This window comes from Neocloeon triangulifer, unplaced genomic scaffold (genome assembly GCF_031216515.1).
Source record: "Neocloeon triangulifer isolate White Clay Creek 2 clone unplaced genomic scaffold, ASM3121651v1 ptg000008l, whole genome shotgun sequence".
Lineage (NCBI taxonomy): Eukaryota > Metazoa > Arthropoda > Insecta > Ephemeroptera > Baetidae > Neocloeon > Neocloeon triangulifer.
Window position 1 is genome coordinate 270090 of NW_026775550.1, and position 16605 is coordinate 286694.

General features: G+C 36.1%; 1 protein-coding gene across 1 annotated transcript in view; it reads left to right on the forward strand.

Annotated features, from left to right (window-relative positions):
* LOC132194745 (uncharacterized) overlaps positions 1–16605 on the forward strand; it is a 69626-nt gene that overhangs the window by 37890 nt on the left and 15131 nt on the right. Inside the window, exon 2 of the mRNA XM_059616225.1 lies at positions 12360–12568. Coding sequence (XP_059472208.1) covers positions 12360–12568 — 209 coding nt within the window. The remainder of the gene's footprint in view (positions 1–12359; positions 12569–16605) is intronic.

A 16605-nucleotide genomic window follows, 5' to 3' on the forward strand; every position in this document is an offset into this window, starting at 1 on the left:
AGTGCCGGAATCTGGTGGGTTAAATGATGCGTGTCTTGAACAGATTGAGCAACTCATTGACCGCGTAATGCGGCGCGTCTCCTCCGTGTGTAGCTGCGGTCGGTGCACAATCGGTGCCTCCTTCGGCAACAATGGCACGTCGGGATAATTAGACGGTATTTAATTAAAGTCAAGAGGCAATTCCGGCTAATGGTGTTGGCAAATACGCGTGACTTTGTGATTAACAAGCGTCACTGGAGCGAGTCCAGAGAATACACACACAAGTTGCTGGTCTGATTTACGACGCGTTTAAGCCGCGCACCAGCAATTAATTTCAACCGATTTCCATTCAAACGAGGAGCATCAGGCTCGATTTCTTGGCGGTCGGTGAGCAGAGGTAATAACACTTGCTGGGGGGAAACAATTCAATTGCAGCGATTCTCTCAATTGCTCCGTGATAATGACGGCAGAGTCAGGAGAATGAGAGATTTTCAAAGTTAGTAGGGAATCCAATTACAAGTAAATCGAGCATCTAGTTAATTAATTCCTGTATAATAAATTTTAGATTTATTATTATTATATTAAATATTTAAAAAATTTCCATAATGTATCAATAATTTGTCTTAATTTTGCACTCAAATAATGGAGGAATGCGTGGAAACCTATATTTGATTCTAATTGTAAAATCTCGGATCACAAAATTTTAAAAAAGATGAAAATATATTTATAAGTCAATCATATTTTTTCTTTTTCATATTACTTATAAGTTGCTGAACACAAATATAAACTCAAGAATCTATTTAATTTTTAGATTTGCCCCTAGCTTTGGTAGAATAGTATATATTGTCACGGGTTTTTGTAAAAATGGCTTGATTTTTAATTTGGTGAATATATTACACTGATATTATGTAATTTTGGATATTTTAGGCAGCTGAAAGAAGCGTATTTTGATTCAATAATCTTGTGTCAGAAAGAAAGATTTTTTTATTATAAGTATCAAAATAATTGATTTAACACATTTAAATTAAATTAAATAAAGTTTAAATTTTAGAAGAGAGAATTTATAATGCAATATTCGAAAAATGCAACATTAATTTTGATAGCAACACAAGAATAAATTATTGAAAGGTTAAAAAAAAGTTTTGCTTTATGAAATGTGTTTGTTGTTTCTGAATCTTGGCTTATTCTCAAGCCCCAACAATTTTTTTCAAAAATTACAGTACTTATTAAGTTCTGAAGTAAATTATTCATTTAAAAATACGGATACTCGCAATTCCCAGCATTTCACGTTAAATTTGATTTATATAAACGAATGAATCGCATTTCATTCTCATGTCTCGTTCTCATTCCATTTAATTTTTCACTCGCACTACTATTTAGCTCAGGCTGACTCAGCAGCGGAAGGATTGAACCCGTTTTTCTCTTTCACACCCTCTTTTAATATTCTCCGAGTCAAGTCATCCTTCACAAGGCAAGAAAGTGCACAACCAAGAGAAGAGAAATTCACAGCTTGAAAGAGGGGAAAAACATTTACTCGCACAGCGCAGTTCATTATTCAAAAACGCAGCAGACAAACAAATAATAAATATGCTGCACCAGCATTAGAAATTCCACCTGCGTTTCGCCGACTAAAATGTAAAGCACAAAAGTCATTAGGGGGGCGAAAATACGAATTAGGGGGAGAATGTGTTTTTTCCTCTCTTGAAAAACGGCAACCCCAGCAGCTCGCATGCACATTTCCAATTTCTTTCTCGGCTGTCACATTTTCATGCATCAAACTTGATATTTATATTTTTCTCCCTCTCGAGAGGGGTCATTATGGCTCGAATATTACAACAACAGAAACACACACAGCTGCTTAAATATTATTATGCGTATATAATTCATCTTTCTGCGTGTCACGATGAGCGTTATGCGCCGAGCAGGATGAAATTTTCCTCCGCGAGCGAGTTTCGGTTGCTAAGGCGCCCAACATCAAAACACGTCACGCGTCGGGCCAGACGAGAAAGTAGCAACAAAACATGAGCCCCGAGGTAGACAAACTCGACTGCTTGTTAGCTGTCAATACTTTAGGCAGAAGTAAATAAAGTAGCCGGATCCATGAATTTTGCATCGCGGCAATATCGATTTCTTTTTAATACACACTCGCGGTCTCTGCACGGCTGGGAAACATAATATTTCAAATCCATGATCAGTTCGACGCACCTCCTGTAAATCATGCAATTATCATGACAAATTTTCCTTTTTTAAATCACATAAGATGCTTTAGTCAATAAAACAGTTATTTGATATCATATATCACATGCTGATCATTCAAATTTGCATTATATTCTATAATAATGATAATTACTTGCACTACTTCTTTATATTGATAATTATATTCGTTTAAATTCTTCTACAAGCCAGTAAATAGTTAATATACACGAGAGTACAACGCAAAATGAAATAATCCACTAAATATTATGATTATCTCCAAGATTAAAATAAATTCACACTGAGAAAATGGTTGAATTTAAAACAAAAAACTAACGTGTTTAAAAACTATCTTTTTAGATGGAGACAATTGTTTGCCATTTTAACTCCTTGATTTTCAGAACTTGTGATTATTTTGTACATTTTCTAAGTATTAAATATTTCTTTTCAACTTTAAAGACGACGTTGAACTTAAAAATTAAATTAAAATCAAAGTTGGTATCTTAATTGTAAGATTTAATTAATTAAATCATAAAATGAAAATATTTGTTTCAAAATTTACAAGTTTTGTTAGCAAAGGATCCCTAGAAGCGCGTGGGGCTAAAATTTACGATTATACTTTACAAGGAATTCGTCGAACCTACTATGGATTCGGAATAAGTTGCCGGTAAAACGAGAAACCGCAGAAGCGCCTCGTCGCTATAAATAATGAAGCGGCAAAACTAGAATTTCTTTCATTTCCCCCGAGTTCGGTGCAAATTGAGCCGGGACCGGCCTAATTGTCAGGTAGACACACTTTTCACAAATCTCTCGCCGCGTGTTAAGCAAAGAGTTTACTTTTTTCGTTCGCTCGCTCGCATCCGGGCTGCACAATGAATCAAAGCATGAAAGAGACCGTGGGTTATTTTTCCACGTCGCTCTGTGTTTTCGTTTTCCCTTTCCCTTTTTGTCCGTGTTTTTTGATTTATCGTGCCGGTACATGCCTCTGCCCAGCGGTATGACGTTGATAAAGAAACACCACGCGTCCAGAGAGAGAAAGAAAGAGCCGGCGGCGGCGGAGCAAAGAAAGAGAGCGGAAGGGCCGCGCCAGCATCCGAAAATTGCTCTCGTAAAAAGTTGGAATGCATAAAAAGGGAGAGAGGAAATGGACGCGAGATTCGTATTGACATTTTTATGCGCGCTGTGATTTGAGGTAGAGGGATGCCTTCGGTATCAATAAAATGGACAGCCGAATATAAATAAAATTGGCTGCGATGCCTATTTATTTTATTGTGCGACGCACAAACACGTCGACAGCAGACGGTGCATTATCTCGGCCCGAGATTTCAGCCGAGGGGGATTTGCACGTTGATCCGTCTTGATGCGGCTTTGAAGAAAAGGCTAAGGATAATTTTGTAGAAATTTTTACTTCAAAAATTTATAATATAAAAATAAAATTTGCTTTCAAATAAAATATAATAAAAATTATGAAGCAATAATAAAAATGTTAATTTTTTTAATTAATTTTTATATTATTTCATTATTTTTTTGCATTTAAATTTATTTATTCAGATATCAAAAGATATTTTTAATAAAAATAATACAAAAAAAACAATTTCAAATAAAATTAACGTTCTGGAACTGTCCATTACAAATATTAAGATTAAAATAAAATCAACTAGGTCTTGCGACTTATGAAACTTGGATTAAATGGATTTCGATTATTATAATAAATATATTGATATTTAGAACATTTTTATATAACACAAAAAGATTACGGTGTCATAAACCACAAAAAAATCTTTTATTAGCCATCTTTAACTCGGCATAGGTTTAATAAATTGCAGTTGGTCCGAGAAACTTAATAAGATAAAATAACATTGAATTTCTGTCAAAAATTAATAAATCGTATAAGCAGACGTGTTTCACAATTTTTATTACGATACACTTTGAGATACATTATAATGGCAACAAAGATTTCATGGAACTTAGAATTTTAATAAAAATTCTGCAACTTCGCAGGCGTAAATTCTCTTTTCCAAAAGAAAAAATAATAATTTCAAATTAAGGAAACTGTTGTCCAGTTATTTTGAATTATCATTATCATATTCAATAAAATTACTACGATAATATTAAGGATATTTTTTCTAATTGTAAAACTTTATAACTGGTACTCGAACCTATTATGGAACTAAGAAAACAAGGCCCTCTAACCCAAACGTAATTACAATTACATTTAGTCAATTCACTAAATTAATCTTTGCATTTTCAAATTTATTTAATTATATATAGCAATTCAATTTTATCTTAATTCCACTTTATTGATTCCTTAATTGATGCCAACCACATGTACACATGCACTCGAATAAAATAAAAATTGTCTCAAAAAAATTGAAAAAGCATTCAGATCAGATTGGATTATTATTAAACAACAATTTGTGTGATTGCAAGGATAATTCAATATTTAAACTTTGCCTAAGATCGGAAAGCAACTGTCACTGGTTTTAAAATATAATTTGAGAAATCCTTGTGAGATTGAAAACATCACCAGATTTAATCAGAGCGGATTCGATTCGAGATTTATCCCAAGCGCGTGCTTTTCCCCTCAACATTATTGGCTCCCCAAAGGACTCCTCGAAGTTTGCGAAGAGGCGAAACTTACTTGGTACTGTTCGCAGTGTGATGTATGAACAAAAAAGACAATGAATTAAAATTCTCCGCAGAGCAACGGCAGTGGAGAAGTGAAGCTCTGCTTGCCAAAACTTGCTCTCCAGATTATTCTTCCTTTGTCGGATAGCGAGCGAAAGAGCTAACACGATTTGTCTCCGGGTTGATTGCGCGCCTGCGAAATTCACTTCTCGAGAAGAAAAAAAAACGGACAGTGGACGGACCCAACGATTTCTATTTATTTATTTTTTGACCGATTGTTTGTCGACGTTCCTCTCGCGATAAAAGGCGCGGCCGACTATACAAAAGCTGCAAAACGAAAATATATAGCACCTTTCACGGAGATAACAGCAGCAGAGAGTGGAAAAGTTTTCCTCTCGGCGAGGAGTTTATTGTGCGCAGACATGTTATACTCGGCACTGCCATAACGGATAGATAGATAGATGCTTTTCCAGTTAAATAACATTGTTGTGTTCTCTCTTTTGCTCGCGTTTTACTCAACAACACAGTAGCGGGTGGAGCGAAAAAGAACATCGACACACACACGTGCACACCACTCTTTTTCCCTACTTTTATTTTTTATTTCTCGGTGCCGCCGCCGCCAAAGAAATCCATACATCATTTTTCTGACAACCCAACTAGCCCTCCCCGCCGTGTAAATACTATATGTACACATTATTTCACGGGACTCTTCTTTCGCGTCCGTGTATTTCTTTGCACAATAAAGGAAAACCTCATGCACTGCCTGCCAACGGCACACCTTTCTCAACTTATTGCGTGGGAGCAATCTAGAGGAATTTTTTATTTGTTTCCTGAGAAATCACATTTTTTGCAATATTTTCAAAGTTGGAGTTCAAATTTTGATTTTAAGATTTATTTCAAAGCAAAATTTACCAACCAATTCTTGAATATTTTAATTTTTCGTAAAATTAAGCATCAAATTTGGCCTGGCAATTAAGCAGTTTGTGATAAATGGCAAGAATCGTTGTGACGTCAGTTTTTAAACTTATTTATTGATATATTAAAGAATACAAAAAAAGGGGCCAGAATAGTGAATAAATTTTTGTGGTTAGCGTTAATTTCTTGTACAAAATTTAGATATTATGCAATTTCTTGACGGATATGAACAGCGGGGTGCCTAATTTACACAACTTTATTCACTTCTGCTGGTGTTTATTTATTTGTTTCAATGAGTATGTATTGTGTTCCCTTTGCCCCATTTAGGGAACACATTCATATTAAAAATGAGTAAGTACAATTATTAACAATTGAAGAATGTAATTGAAAAACATAATGAAATATTATAGCTACTGACAAAAAAGTTATGAATTTTTTTATAATTTGAATGTCATGGGCCGTTATATTAATTGAAATTCTTATATCAAGATAAAATTTCCATCATTCAAAATTGCCTCAAGCAAAAATTCCATTAACAAAAATTACCTAAATTGGATTCTTCGCCCAAAACCAATATTTTCCTTTAAAGGTCACATTTTTTTGCTCACAGCAAATTAGTTTTTAACATAAATTGCGTTTCCACGGCAACTCATTAGCGCAAATTGTATTTTTCACCCAGCAAAATTTCCACGGAATTTCAATCTAATTTGAACAAATAACTTAAATTAAGGTAATGTTAAAATTCGTAAAAATATAAATTATGATAAAAAATATTCTAGAACAAAAATCAGCTAGACGATCGCAGCTAATTTTGAGAAGCCAAGAGCACCACCTGCTTGTTAGTTGTACTTTTTAGCCTCTTTCGGGTGCCGTATTTTATCGATTTCGGCCAAATAAATAATAAAGCGCGCTGTCGTGGATGAATAGCCTTAAAGGATAATAACGATGGCGGTCGGCACCCCTATTTTCCAGACAAGATAAATAATAATCGCCACACTCGCTAATAATAAAAAAGCAGCCGCGGGAAAAATCGGAAAAGAAGCAGCCGCGAATCGATGCCGACAATGGACGAAGACCCCGTTTTGGCCCATTCATTCTTTTTTCCGCATTTTCGCCTTTCCAATCAAGCCAGGGGAGGAGGGGGTGGAGGGAGGAGTTCCCACGCGCGAATAAATCAAGTCGTGTGCTGGTGTGAAATCTCGAGGATTTCATTTCACGCACACACGGAAATGTTGCTGCACACAAAGGCGTGGGTCTTCGGCGGGCACACAAAGGCGCGATTTCGGTATTAATCATCTGCGCGCCCGAAAACCAATAACTCGATCGGCAAAATATTAGATTCGCATTGTCTGGTCGGCAGGCCGCGCTGTTTATCGGCGGATAAATTTGGTGCGTGAAATCCTCTTCTCTTTGCAATCCAAAGCACATTTTTTTTGTTCTGCGCAGAGTGGCAGCAGGCCATTTTTTTTCTTCCTCCAAAGCTGCTTTGTTGCGCGACGTAGGCACGAAAACGCCTTCTTTCTTTGTGCTTTTGTTGCGAGTTAGAGCGAGATGCACCAGGCAGGAAAAATGTAATTTTCGTGTTCATGCCAGTATACTTGTGGCGAAAGATGAATGGCGAACCCATACTTCTTATTTTTCAGTGTCCCGCGCCGTGATAAATCTCCCCTATAGGTGTGAGCAGAGGAAAGGGTTAATAGCCCACTTTGCAGCAAAATCCGAAAATACTAAAAGCTCTCGGGGAAAAAATTTATTTATAAATGTCTGAAAAAGATTATTTATTGCCGAGTGAGATTGGGAATTCATGGCGTAGCTTTCATAGGTCAAAAAAACTCTGGAAATTGAAATTCTAGTATAAAAATAAAATATGCTCAGTCATTGAGGTTCAAATCAAGAGCGAAACATTGATTTTCATGATTAAATATTTTAAAACGCCTTCTCTGATGGACAAAATTTCAATTTGTAGTGCTTTTTATTTTAAAAGAAAGTGGAAAATAACTGTTAAATTGGTAAACTATAAAAAATAACCATTTTTATAAATTAATATTTTCTCATTTTACTTCAATAAAATATTATACCATCTTATTTTTATTTTCTTCTCTTTTCCCTGAACTCTATAATAAAAATATAAACTTGAACATCGTAATCCACAAACTTTTGTGTGTCACCTTTTTTTTCCAGTTTTAAGAGATTCGAAGCTTTTAAGCTGGAAATGATAATTTGAGAAACTCCAGCTGAATTGGTGCTAAATTTCGCTCACATCTGCGGAGTTTTCCCCCCGACGCCATAAAAATGCGCAATAAAAAGTTTGTCTAATTCCATTTCTTCGATTTCCTCGCCCCTCGAGCGCGCACCCTCGAAAGAAAAAAAACCCGTAAAATGAAAGTTGCACGAAATCCGACAAATATTTAGCCAGCTGCGCGAGGAGGATCCACTTTCCATAATTTGCTCCGATGAATATTTCAACCTTGTAACACTCAGGGTTACTTTTTGATTCAGATCCAATAAGTGGGTTCTGCTTATCCAGAAGTTTAAATTAGCTGCTCAGAAACTTAATCTCAAATTCAGAAAAGATGCACAAAAAGGTATATTTCAAATTAAAGAACTAAAATTGCAAAAGAAAAGAATTAATTTTTAATTTTAATTTTAAACGGATTTTAATTGCAAAGCGAGTCAATGCAAAAATAATAAGAAATTTGTATTTGCAAATTAATTGTGATTTAACTGTCTGTGGTTAGTAGGTGGGGCTAATTTGTGTAGAAAGTGTAATGTGTAACAAAATATCAATTTGGAAAAATATAATAAATAATCAAAATTTCACTCGACGAGCGTTCGGATCGAGTTCACTTAAAGGCACAAATGAGAGGTACTCATCGTGAGCTGTGTGTCGAGATGGTCTCGGCGAGGGGAGCGACCCCTGATGGTGTCGGTGCTTCGAAGGTCGACCTGGTGTTCGGTCGGACGACCGCCGGCTGAGGGTGGTTGGTGACCGAGGTGGTGGTGGTCACACGTGAGCACGAAGCGCTGCAATTGTCGACAGCGCTCCATCCGCAAACGACGCTGGCGGACGGCAGCTCTGCCGGGCCGGACAGTTGCGATAATCAACGGCCCCACAGGGCACCTGGGTTGTGCAAAGAATTTGGTTTAGTCGACGCGCCCAATTTTCAAAATGAAACAAGGGAAGGAATGGTCCAGAAGGTCCATTCGGGATGCCGCCCAATTAAGGGAAAAATTCTGAAAAGCAACTTACGTTGACTCTTCTCGCAGAACGTTCGTATCCTCCAATTGACAAGAGGAAGCGGCCAACCTGCTGCTGGCACAGCAGAGGCCAGGTGGTGTTTTCACAACCACTGATCGTGGGCGACTAAACCAAAACTGCACGAGGTCAAAGACCTTTACCCGGGAGTAACCTGTGTGCTCTTTATCAGTGCAGGTGGTGGGGGCACTGTTTGGCGGCGAGTGCAAATGCACTTCTTTCTCTCTTCTTCTTCTCGGCACCGCGCACTCGACACTTCTCACACGCAGAATAAAATGTTGACGACGAATAAATTAATTTAAATAAAAGTGTTTGTGTTTTTGTGTGTTCAAGGGAAAGGATTAATTGAGAAAGGAATATTCAGTTTTAAACAATAATTCCAAATCAAAATTCCCAATTATTGTTACAACCTCAACGAACAGAGAGAGCGCCCATTACACTGTCGCGCTCTTTTTCCTCGTCTGTTGAATTATTTTTATTGTTTCACCCTTGTGTGTGTGTGTTTGCATAGCTGTATATGTATGTATGTGATTTGATGCAATTACCAGCACGCCATGAAGCTTCAAACGCACAGGAGTATTTTGCGTTACCAACGAGGCTAATTGGTCGTTAGCGAAGAATTAGCAAAATGATTACGCTCCGATAAACAATAGAACGTAATGGGGTGCACTGGGCGTTGTTTGTAGCGTATTGTTGTGCTGGGTCCGCAGCCAGTCAAACACGTTCTCGCGGCGGCGGCATTCATCACGAGGCCGGATCTTTGTGGCAGAGATTCAGTGTCGCTTACCCGGCTGCCCATTCACTTGTCGCGGCGCCGGCTTTGTGCGAAATTGCGGCCTCGTAACTAACTGGCCGACGCCGTGCGGGTGCATTTGCGCCCCAGTCATGCTGATTGTTATCCCTAACCAAGGACGTGCCACATCCGCTTTCCAATACGCAACATGTTCCGGCGCCCTGATTGAAAATTGCGAAAATTGCTACTTTTGGTAGGTTAAAATTATTTAAAAGTTATAATTTTTAGCTATTTATTTTTAGTAATTGCTAAACAATTTAAATTTTATGTTCACGTTTTTATCAATATTTAATATTAAAAGATATTTTATTTATTGAATTATTTTTATTCATAACTTACTTGATAAAATTTTATGACTCAATCAAAGAGTAAAATTAATTTCAATTTTATTTAAACATCCATGAGCTGATCATAACGTTGTAATAAACTGAAAAATATCTCTGATATGAATGTTATTTTTTGGGTGATCATCATGATATTAAAATTCTTATTAAAATGAAATATATCGAATCATGAATAACGAAATTCACTCTAATTATTAAAATTTTTAAGTAATTAGATAATAATCATTTAATCTAGCATCCACCTATTACTGCACTTCTATTGGATAGTTTTTTTCGTTAATAAAGTAAGAAAGTGTCATCAAATAAGTACCCAAAAATATATACAAAAGAGTCTTTTGTTGTTTATTTATTAAATTTTAGTATACAATTTTTATTTACATTGAAAGAAAAAACGCCTATTGGGAAAGAAAAATCGATTTTTAGACAAAAAGGCACCTGCACAAGCACAGATTCTGCTAAAACGTCTGAGATCAAAAAGATCCCATTCACCACTGTAAGCCTTGGTTGTTTTAATATCTCCTAAATACATTAGAATTTAAATGATTGAAAAAGCTCTAAAAACTTTTTCTGAAAAAAAAAATGTTTTAGTTTCCAAGTAATCTTTAATCTTAAAGCAAATTAAGATCTCAGGGAGGGTATTAAAAATTAAAATTTTACGATCATTGAGCATGAATATTCAAATTAAATTTATTCCCTTTGATGACTTTTGCTTTAATTTTATTTTAATCAAATCCATCAAAAGAATCACATTTTTTTAATTCTTTACTGTGGTAACTAGAAGATTTTATCACCCCCGTGAAAGGGCCCTTTAAGGAGATGCTTTTAAAGTTCTCAAGAGTAAAAATCGAAATTCTCATTTGCTATCAAAAATTCTTTCGGACCACTTGGCGCACGCTGCGACCGCAAAACTAGTTGGCGGATGAAAGAGCCGGAAATCCTCGGCACCGAGAGAGAACAATGGTCTCTGGGTGGATGCCTATCTTCGCCTCTAGCTCGTCGGCATTTTATGCGAAATTGAAATTAGCCGAAAAGTTTTAATCGCGCGATCAGTGAGCGAGAGCGAGAGAGAGAGAATCCCCGTCCATTCAAAGTTGAGCCGAAGAGAGAGATCTGATGAAAGAAAAGCAGAGCAAGAACAAACGGCGTCTCCTTATTGGTATTTTCTCGACCGACGGAAGCAGAAAGGGTTCTCTCTTTCCTTAAAGAGGGCAAAAAGCAGCGAGAATTTCGTGCTGCTTATGAAGATGCCCCCGAATCGATTCATCGAAGCTTTATATATATTTATAAGCGCCAAGCATTGTGCCCGATCTCGCCACCAAATCCCTGGAAACTTAGTTAGAAGAATGTCCCTCGTCTTTCTTTCACTCTCTCTCTATATCACTGGAAAGAGAGAAATGGAAAATTGCGAATTAGAGGCCCGTTGTTGAGAAATCAAGGTCCGTGAAAGGAGATTTACGCTTTCAATCTTTCCTGCACTTTTTCTTCTTCTTCCTCTCCCTCTCTCGGTCGGTCGCCCCGGCTGGCTTTTTCTATATTATAACTCTTTCATCATTTTTTTTTCTTGCGGGCCCAACTTTGATCCACTTTCGATTCATGTTGGCCATTTTGTGCTTCGTCGCACCGAAATTGTGTTAATCGCGGATGAAAGAGAGAGAGAGGCTGCGGTTTCTCCTGGGCGAAACTTTTTGCTGGCGTCGCAACACCAAGCTTGATTAAGCTCAGCCTCCGCACCTTTCAAACGCTGTTCCAGATTGCGCTAATTGACGCTCAGATATTAGTTAATTACTGTTCAACGCACATAAAATCACTCAAGTCATAAGTTTACAGTTTGCAAATTAATAAACTGGCTTTCAACAATGGAAATAACATTTCATGCGTGTTTCCTATTGAGAGAATTGAAATTAAATTAAATATAAACTCCACTCGGATCAGAAATGCTACAAATATGCGTATGTGTTGAATAAATATAAACTTAAAACGACAGAAAAAACATAAACTCTATTTTTTTCCAATGAATATTTAAAAAAATCTAATATTAATATGCATCAATTTTTTGAACATACAAATAATATTACATTCAATGCTAAATAAATTACACTTTTTTATTTATATTACATTAAAAATAATAGCAATTTTATTATCGTTTTATATAATTTGCTCAAAGAATGACTTGCTAAAGTTAGAAAGTTAATATAAGGATTCCCCGCATCTTCATCTCTCACTGATCAGTGTGTCTTGCGTGTGTTAACAGGTGCCGCGAGCGTTACGCTTTTCAAAGTGGAAGTGCCGGATTTCAAGAGGGTCGGCGAATCGGCCACGCTGCTGTGCAATTACTCGCTGGCCGACGGCGAGGGACTTTACTCTGTCAAGTGGTACAAGGACAACGAGGAGTTCTACCGGTACGTGCCGAGATCGCGGCCCGCCATGCACAGCTACAAAGTCGAAGGCGTTGAAGTTCAGGTAGGTCGGCACTCGCTCTTTTCTTTTTTCATCTCCTTCAGCGGCTTTAGCTCGGCTGTCATCCCTTCACACTGCGCACTTTTGCTTGTCACCGACTGCTCACTTGAGCCTGTGGTGAATAATGTAACTGGAATTTTACACGTCGCCTCCAGAGAGATCTCCTCCTGCCGTGAAATGTTTGCCCACTTTAATTAATAACGTAGAATTATATTATTTTCACAGCATTGACTCTTGACAGTGCTTTTATCTTTACGTAGAAAAATAAGTTGAAGAAGAATTCAATTTTTATGTAGTTTATAATTCTTCGAGTTGACCAAACACAATTGTTTGCCAAAAACTAAAATATTTGTAGCTAAATTTTGATGCAAAAAGTTTGTTTGTTTCCCTTAGAGTCACCGTTTTTTCAAGCCCAAGTTTTAGTTGAAAAAGTCCCAGGTTAAAAGTCGCTTTAGGTCAAAAATGGTCTTTTTTTTGGTCAGGCTAAGACAAAGTGTCTTGTCAGCCTGTGCACATATTGAGATTGCGGACGGCAAGCTCCAATCTTATATTATTTGGGTACTTATTTATTTTATTTTTTAATTTTTTCTGTCTTTATTATCATCAATTTACAGTACTAGTACATTACTAGTACTGTACTAGTACATTACTAGTATTGTACTATAGTATATTTTTTTTCAGGTTATATTATTTTTCTTAGCCTCTCGTATATTTTGAATCAGATTCACAGCACAATTTGCAATGAAGCGTGGTCTGAATTGAATTGAATTAGATTAAAAACAAAAAATTAGTACAGTTTTTGTTTGTTTCGCCAAGAATTTGAGAATAAGTGAAGACGTTTATAATCACAAGAAAGAAGCTTTTGCTCGCTGAAAATATAATTATAAATTAACAAAATGTAATGTCAGTTTTGGTCATGAGATTTGTTATTTTTACAATAAAAAGTTATATCAAAGAGAGAAAACGCCTGTTTTCAACTGTTCACAAGGAACAGTTTTGCTTTTAAAGTAACTTTTGGCATCATTCAAATGGCAATACGAAAAAGCAGCACTTTGAAATTCTGCTATTTTTGAACGTACTCCACGCGGAAAGGATTTGCAAATTTGCGAGCGTATGACGTTGACGCCGCGCAAAACGGCCCCTGTAATTTCCCAGCGAAATACATGCATGTCGGGCAGGTTGCATACCCTCGGGGACGAATGGCACTCGAAATAGGCAGCGACAGCGAAAATCTATCTGCGTTCGCTCTATCCAGGCGAGAGATTGATCTGCGAGTGCGACAATATCAGTGTGGGGAACGAGAGCGTTTCGCAAGAGATTTCAATTTCTACCTCGATAGAGTTTAGGGAATTTCAGTGAGCCAGAAAAGCTAGTTATTGTTATTTTTTTTCTTTGTAGAGATTATACTGTCTTCCGTCGGGACAATAATTTTGGACATTTTTCAAGTTGAAGGCTTCAATATTAATTTATTTATAAATAATTTGTCATAATCCGAGCAAATAGTCTAAAAAAAAGTCTACTATAGGCAATCTTTTCAGGTTTTATAAAATTAAAAATATATGTGGAATAATTTTATTTTATTTAATATACAAGAACGTACTATTTTTCTATGTAGAGAAGGCAATTTTATTTAGATGTTAATTTGTTTCTGAAAGAAATCTTACTTATAAATTTGTCAAAACAATCATTATACAGGGAACATAAGTGAAAAATGTACCAGTCGAAAAAAATACTGTAAAGAAAATTCTCAAAATATTCCAAAAGCCTTTTTTTAAATAGGCTAAGAAATTTTTTTTTAACTTTCTCATATTTTGCAGCCAAATGTCACAATTTGCAAAGATCAAATGTCAGAATGAATCTGTTAGCGCATTAAATGCTAGTTGAAAACCCTTTCTTCTCTTTTTTTCCAATTTAAAATTTTTTTGTATTGACCAAGAAGAATAAATAATAATAATAATAATAAATAAAATACAATTCCTTCATGTAAAAAATTAAAAGTAGGTTAAATAATATAATAATAAACAAATTGTTTGCCCTCTTTTGTTATAAACTTCTGCTATTTTTTCATCAAGGGCCAACAGAGGAAGCCCTTTGCATCCTGACGTTGACTGATTTCGTTATTAAATTCCGAGAATAACTCTCAGCGAATCAAAGTCCAAAGCAGGCAAGGGCCCTCTGCTATATCTCACCCCACTCTAAAATAAAAGAGAAAAATGCTTTCCTCGAAAGCCCTTTGTGAATTTCCATCGCTATCAAGCAGTCCGACGTCGTCCGTGAATAACTCATTCAGGCTGCAGAGGACACATTATTCTCACGGGCAGGTAGACGGATCGGGTAGATGCATATAATAAAAAATCATTTGAGAATTATCGCACGAGAGAGAAAGAGAGAAACTGGAAATGTGACTATCATTTTACGCCGAGAAAAATAGCTCGTGGGTATATAAATCATGCCAAAATTTATACACGCCACGAGCTCCTTAATATTATTAGACTACTCAGTGAGCCGCATCACGCGAGCAGGCCAACAGTTAAATTATTGTTGCTGGCGAATCGATAAGTAGGAGAGCTAAGGCGGTGGCCAAACTTCCATGTCGTATAAATTCTCACCTCCGCCTCTCTTCAGTGGACCATCTTTAGTCCGAAAATGAAATTTCAATGCATTAAATTTTTAAATTTTTATTTTTGCTTATTTTTTCCATTTATTTCAAAAATTTTAAATGTTGACAAACATCGATTGTTGCAGGGAGGGAAAAATTGAATTGCTGGACAATAAATTCGGCACCACTTGCACGAAATTTGCTAAAACTTCCAATATAAAAAAAAGCTACGGATATTAAAAGCTGCATGAGATCAATGTAAATTTCTAGGCGGCCAACAATTGGATTTTTTACCTTCTAATATCTAAGGAGAGTAAAATAGTAAAATCCTATTTTACTCTCCTTACTAATATCTGTTGAAAAGCCCGAATTAATGACTTCAATGAGCCTCTGTTGAAGAAATATTTGGAAAAAATAAACAGTTTTCAAACTGTTTCAAACGATTTTTGTTTGTGAAATCTCATTTTTTAGTCGATGCTGAATTAAGGGATGCTGGAACCTAAAATTTTAAGTTTTCAAGAGTTAAATTTTACAGGACAAATGACAGTCTGGGATCATTTCATATGCTCAATTTCATAGTATTTTTTTATTTGTGACACATTGAAAATTGTCCCAACTATTTTAGGATGCCTTTTAACGAAGACATTTTTTGTTTATAGCTTGGTAAGCTTTATTAAAATACCTCTCACATAACAGTGGTGGCACCTATTTGTCCAAAATTTCAATATTTCCCTACCAGCAATTGTTTTCTTTTTAATTTCAAATTGGAGCATAAATTTTGTCAAATAAACATTAATTATAATAATATCAATAAAGTTTGCAACAAGAACGATTTGGTTTTTGTACAAATTCTATTTGTCAATGAGATAAACCTCTCCACATAATCTCACTATCTATATAACTTTGTTGTTTCATCCTAGCTTTTGGTAAATTTGATGCTGATCATTAATTTAAATTCTAATTCCTTTTTCGTTCCAACAAAAGTTGCGTGAATAAATCATTATTTCATTACAAGCCGCTTTGTTTTATTGCTCTTGCTAGCTATGTTTTGCGCACTCTCATTGTCCGCTCTCTGTACACTCGTGGGTGGCGATGATATAATAATAATTTTCCACGCCGCGTTTAGTCCACCCGCTAAAAACTCATAAACACATACCCGGGTATGGCAGTGGCTCTTTGTGTGCCGCGCGGTGCTGATTAAAGTGTTTATTTTTAATTCCCTCTCTCGTTCGCCAGTGGCATTTCACGTGCGCGCAGCAAACGTGGTGGGTTTCGAATAAGTCCTCAATTTGCTCTTTTAAGTTTGTTTTTCAGGAAAGGATAATTATGTAGAACAGCATTACAAAAAGGTTAATTAATTACGCATGTTAATTTTACTCATATTAAATATTTCAAAAAATTACAAATTTTTCTGGCACAAAAAATCTATTCCCTGTTATTT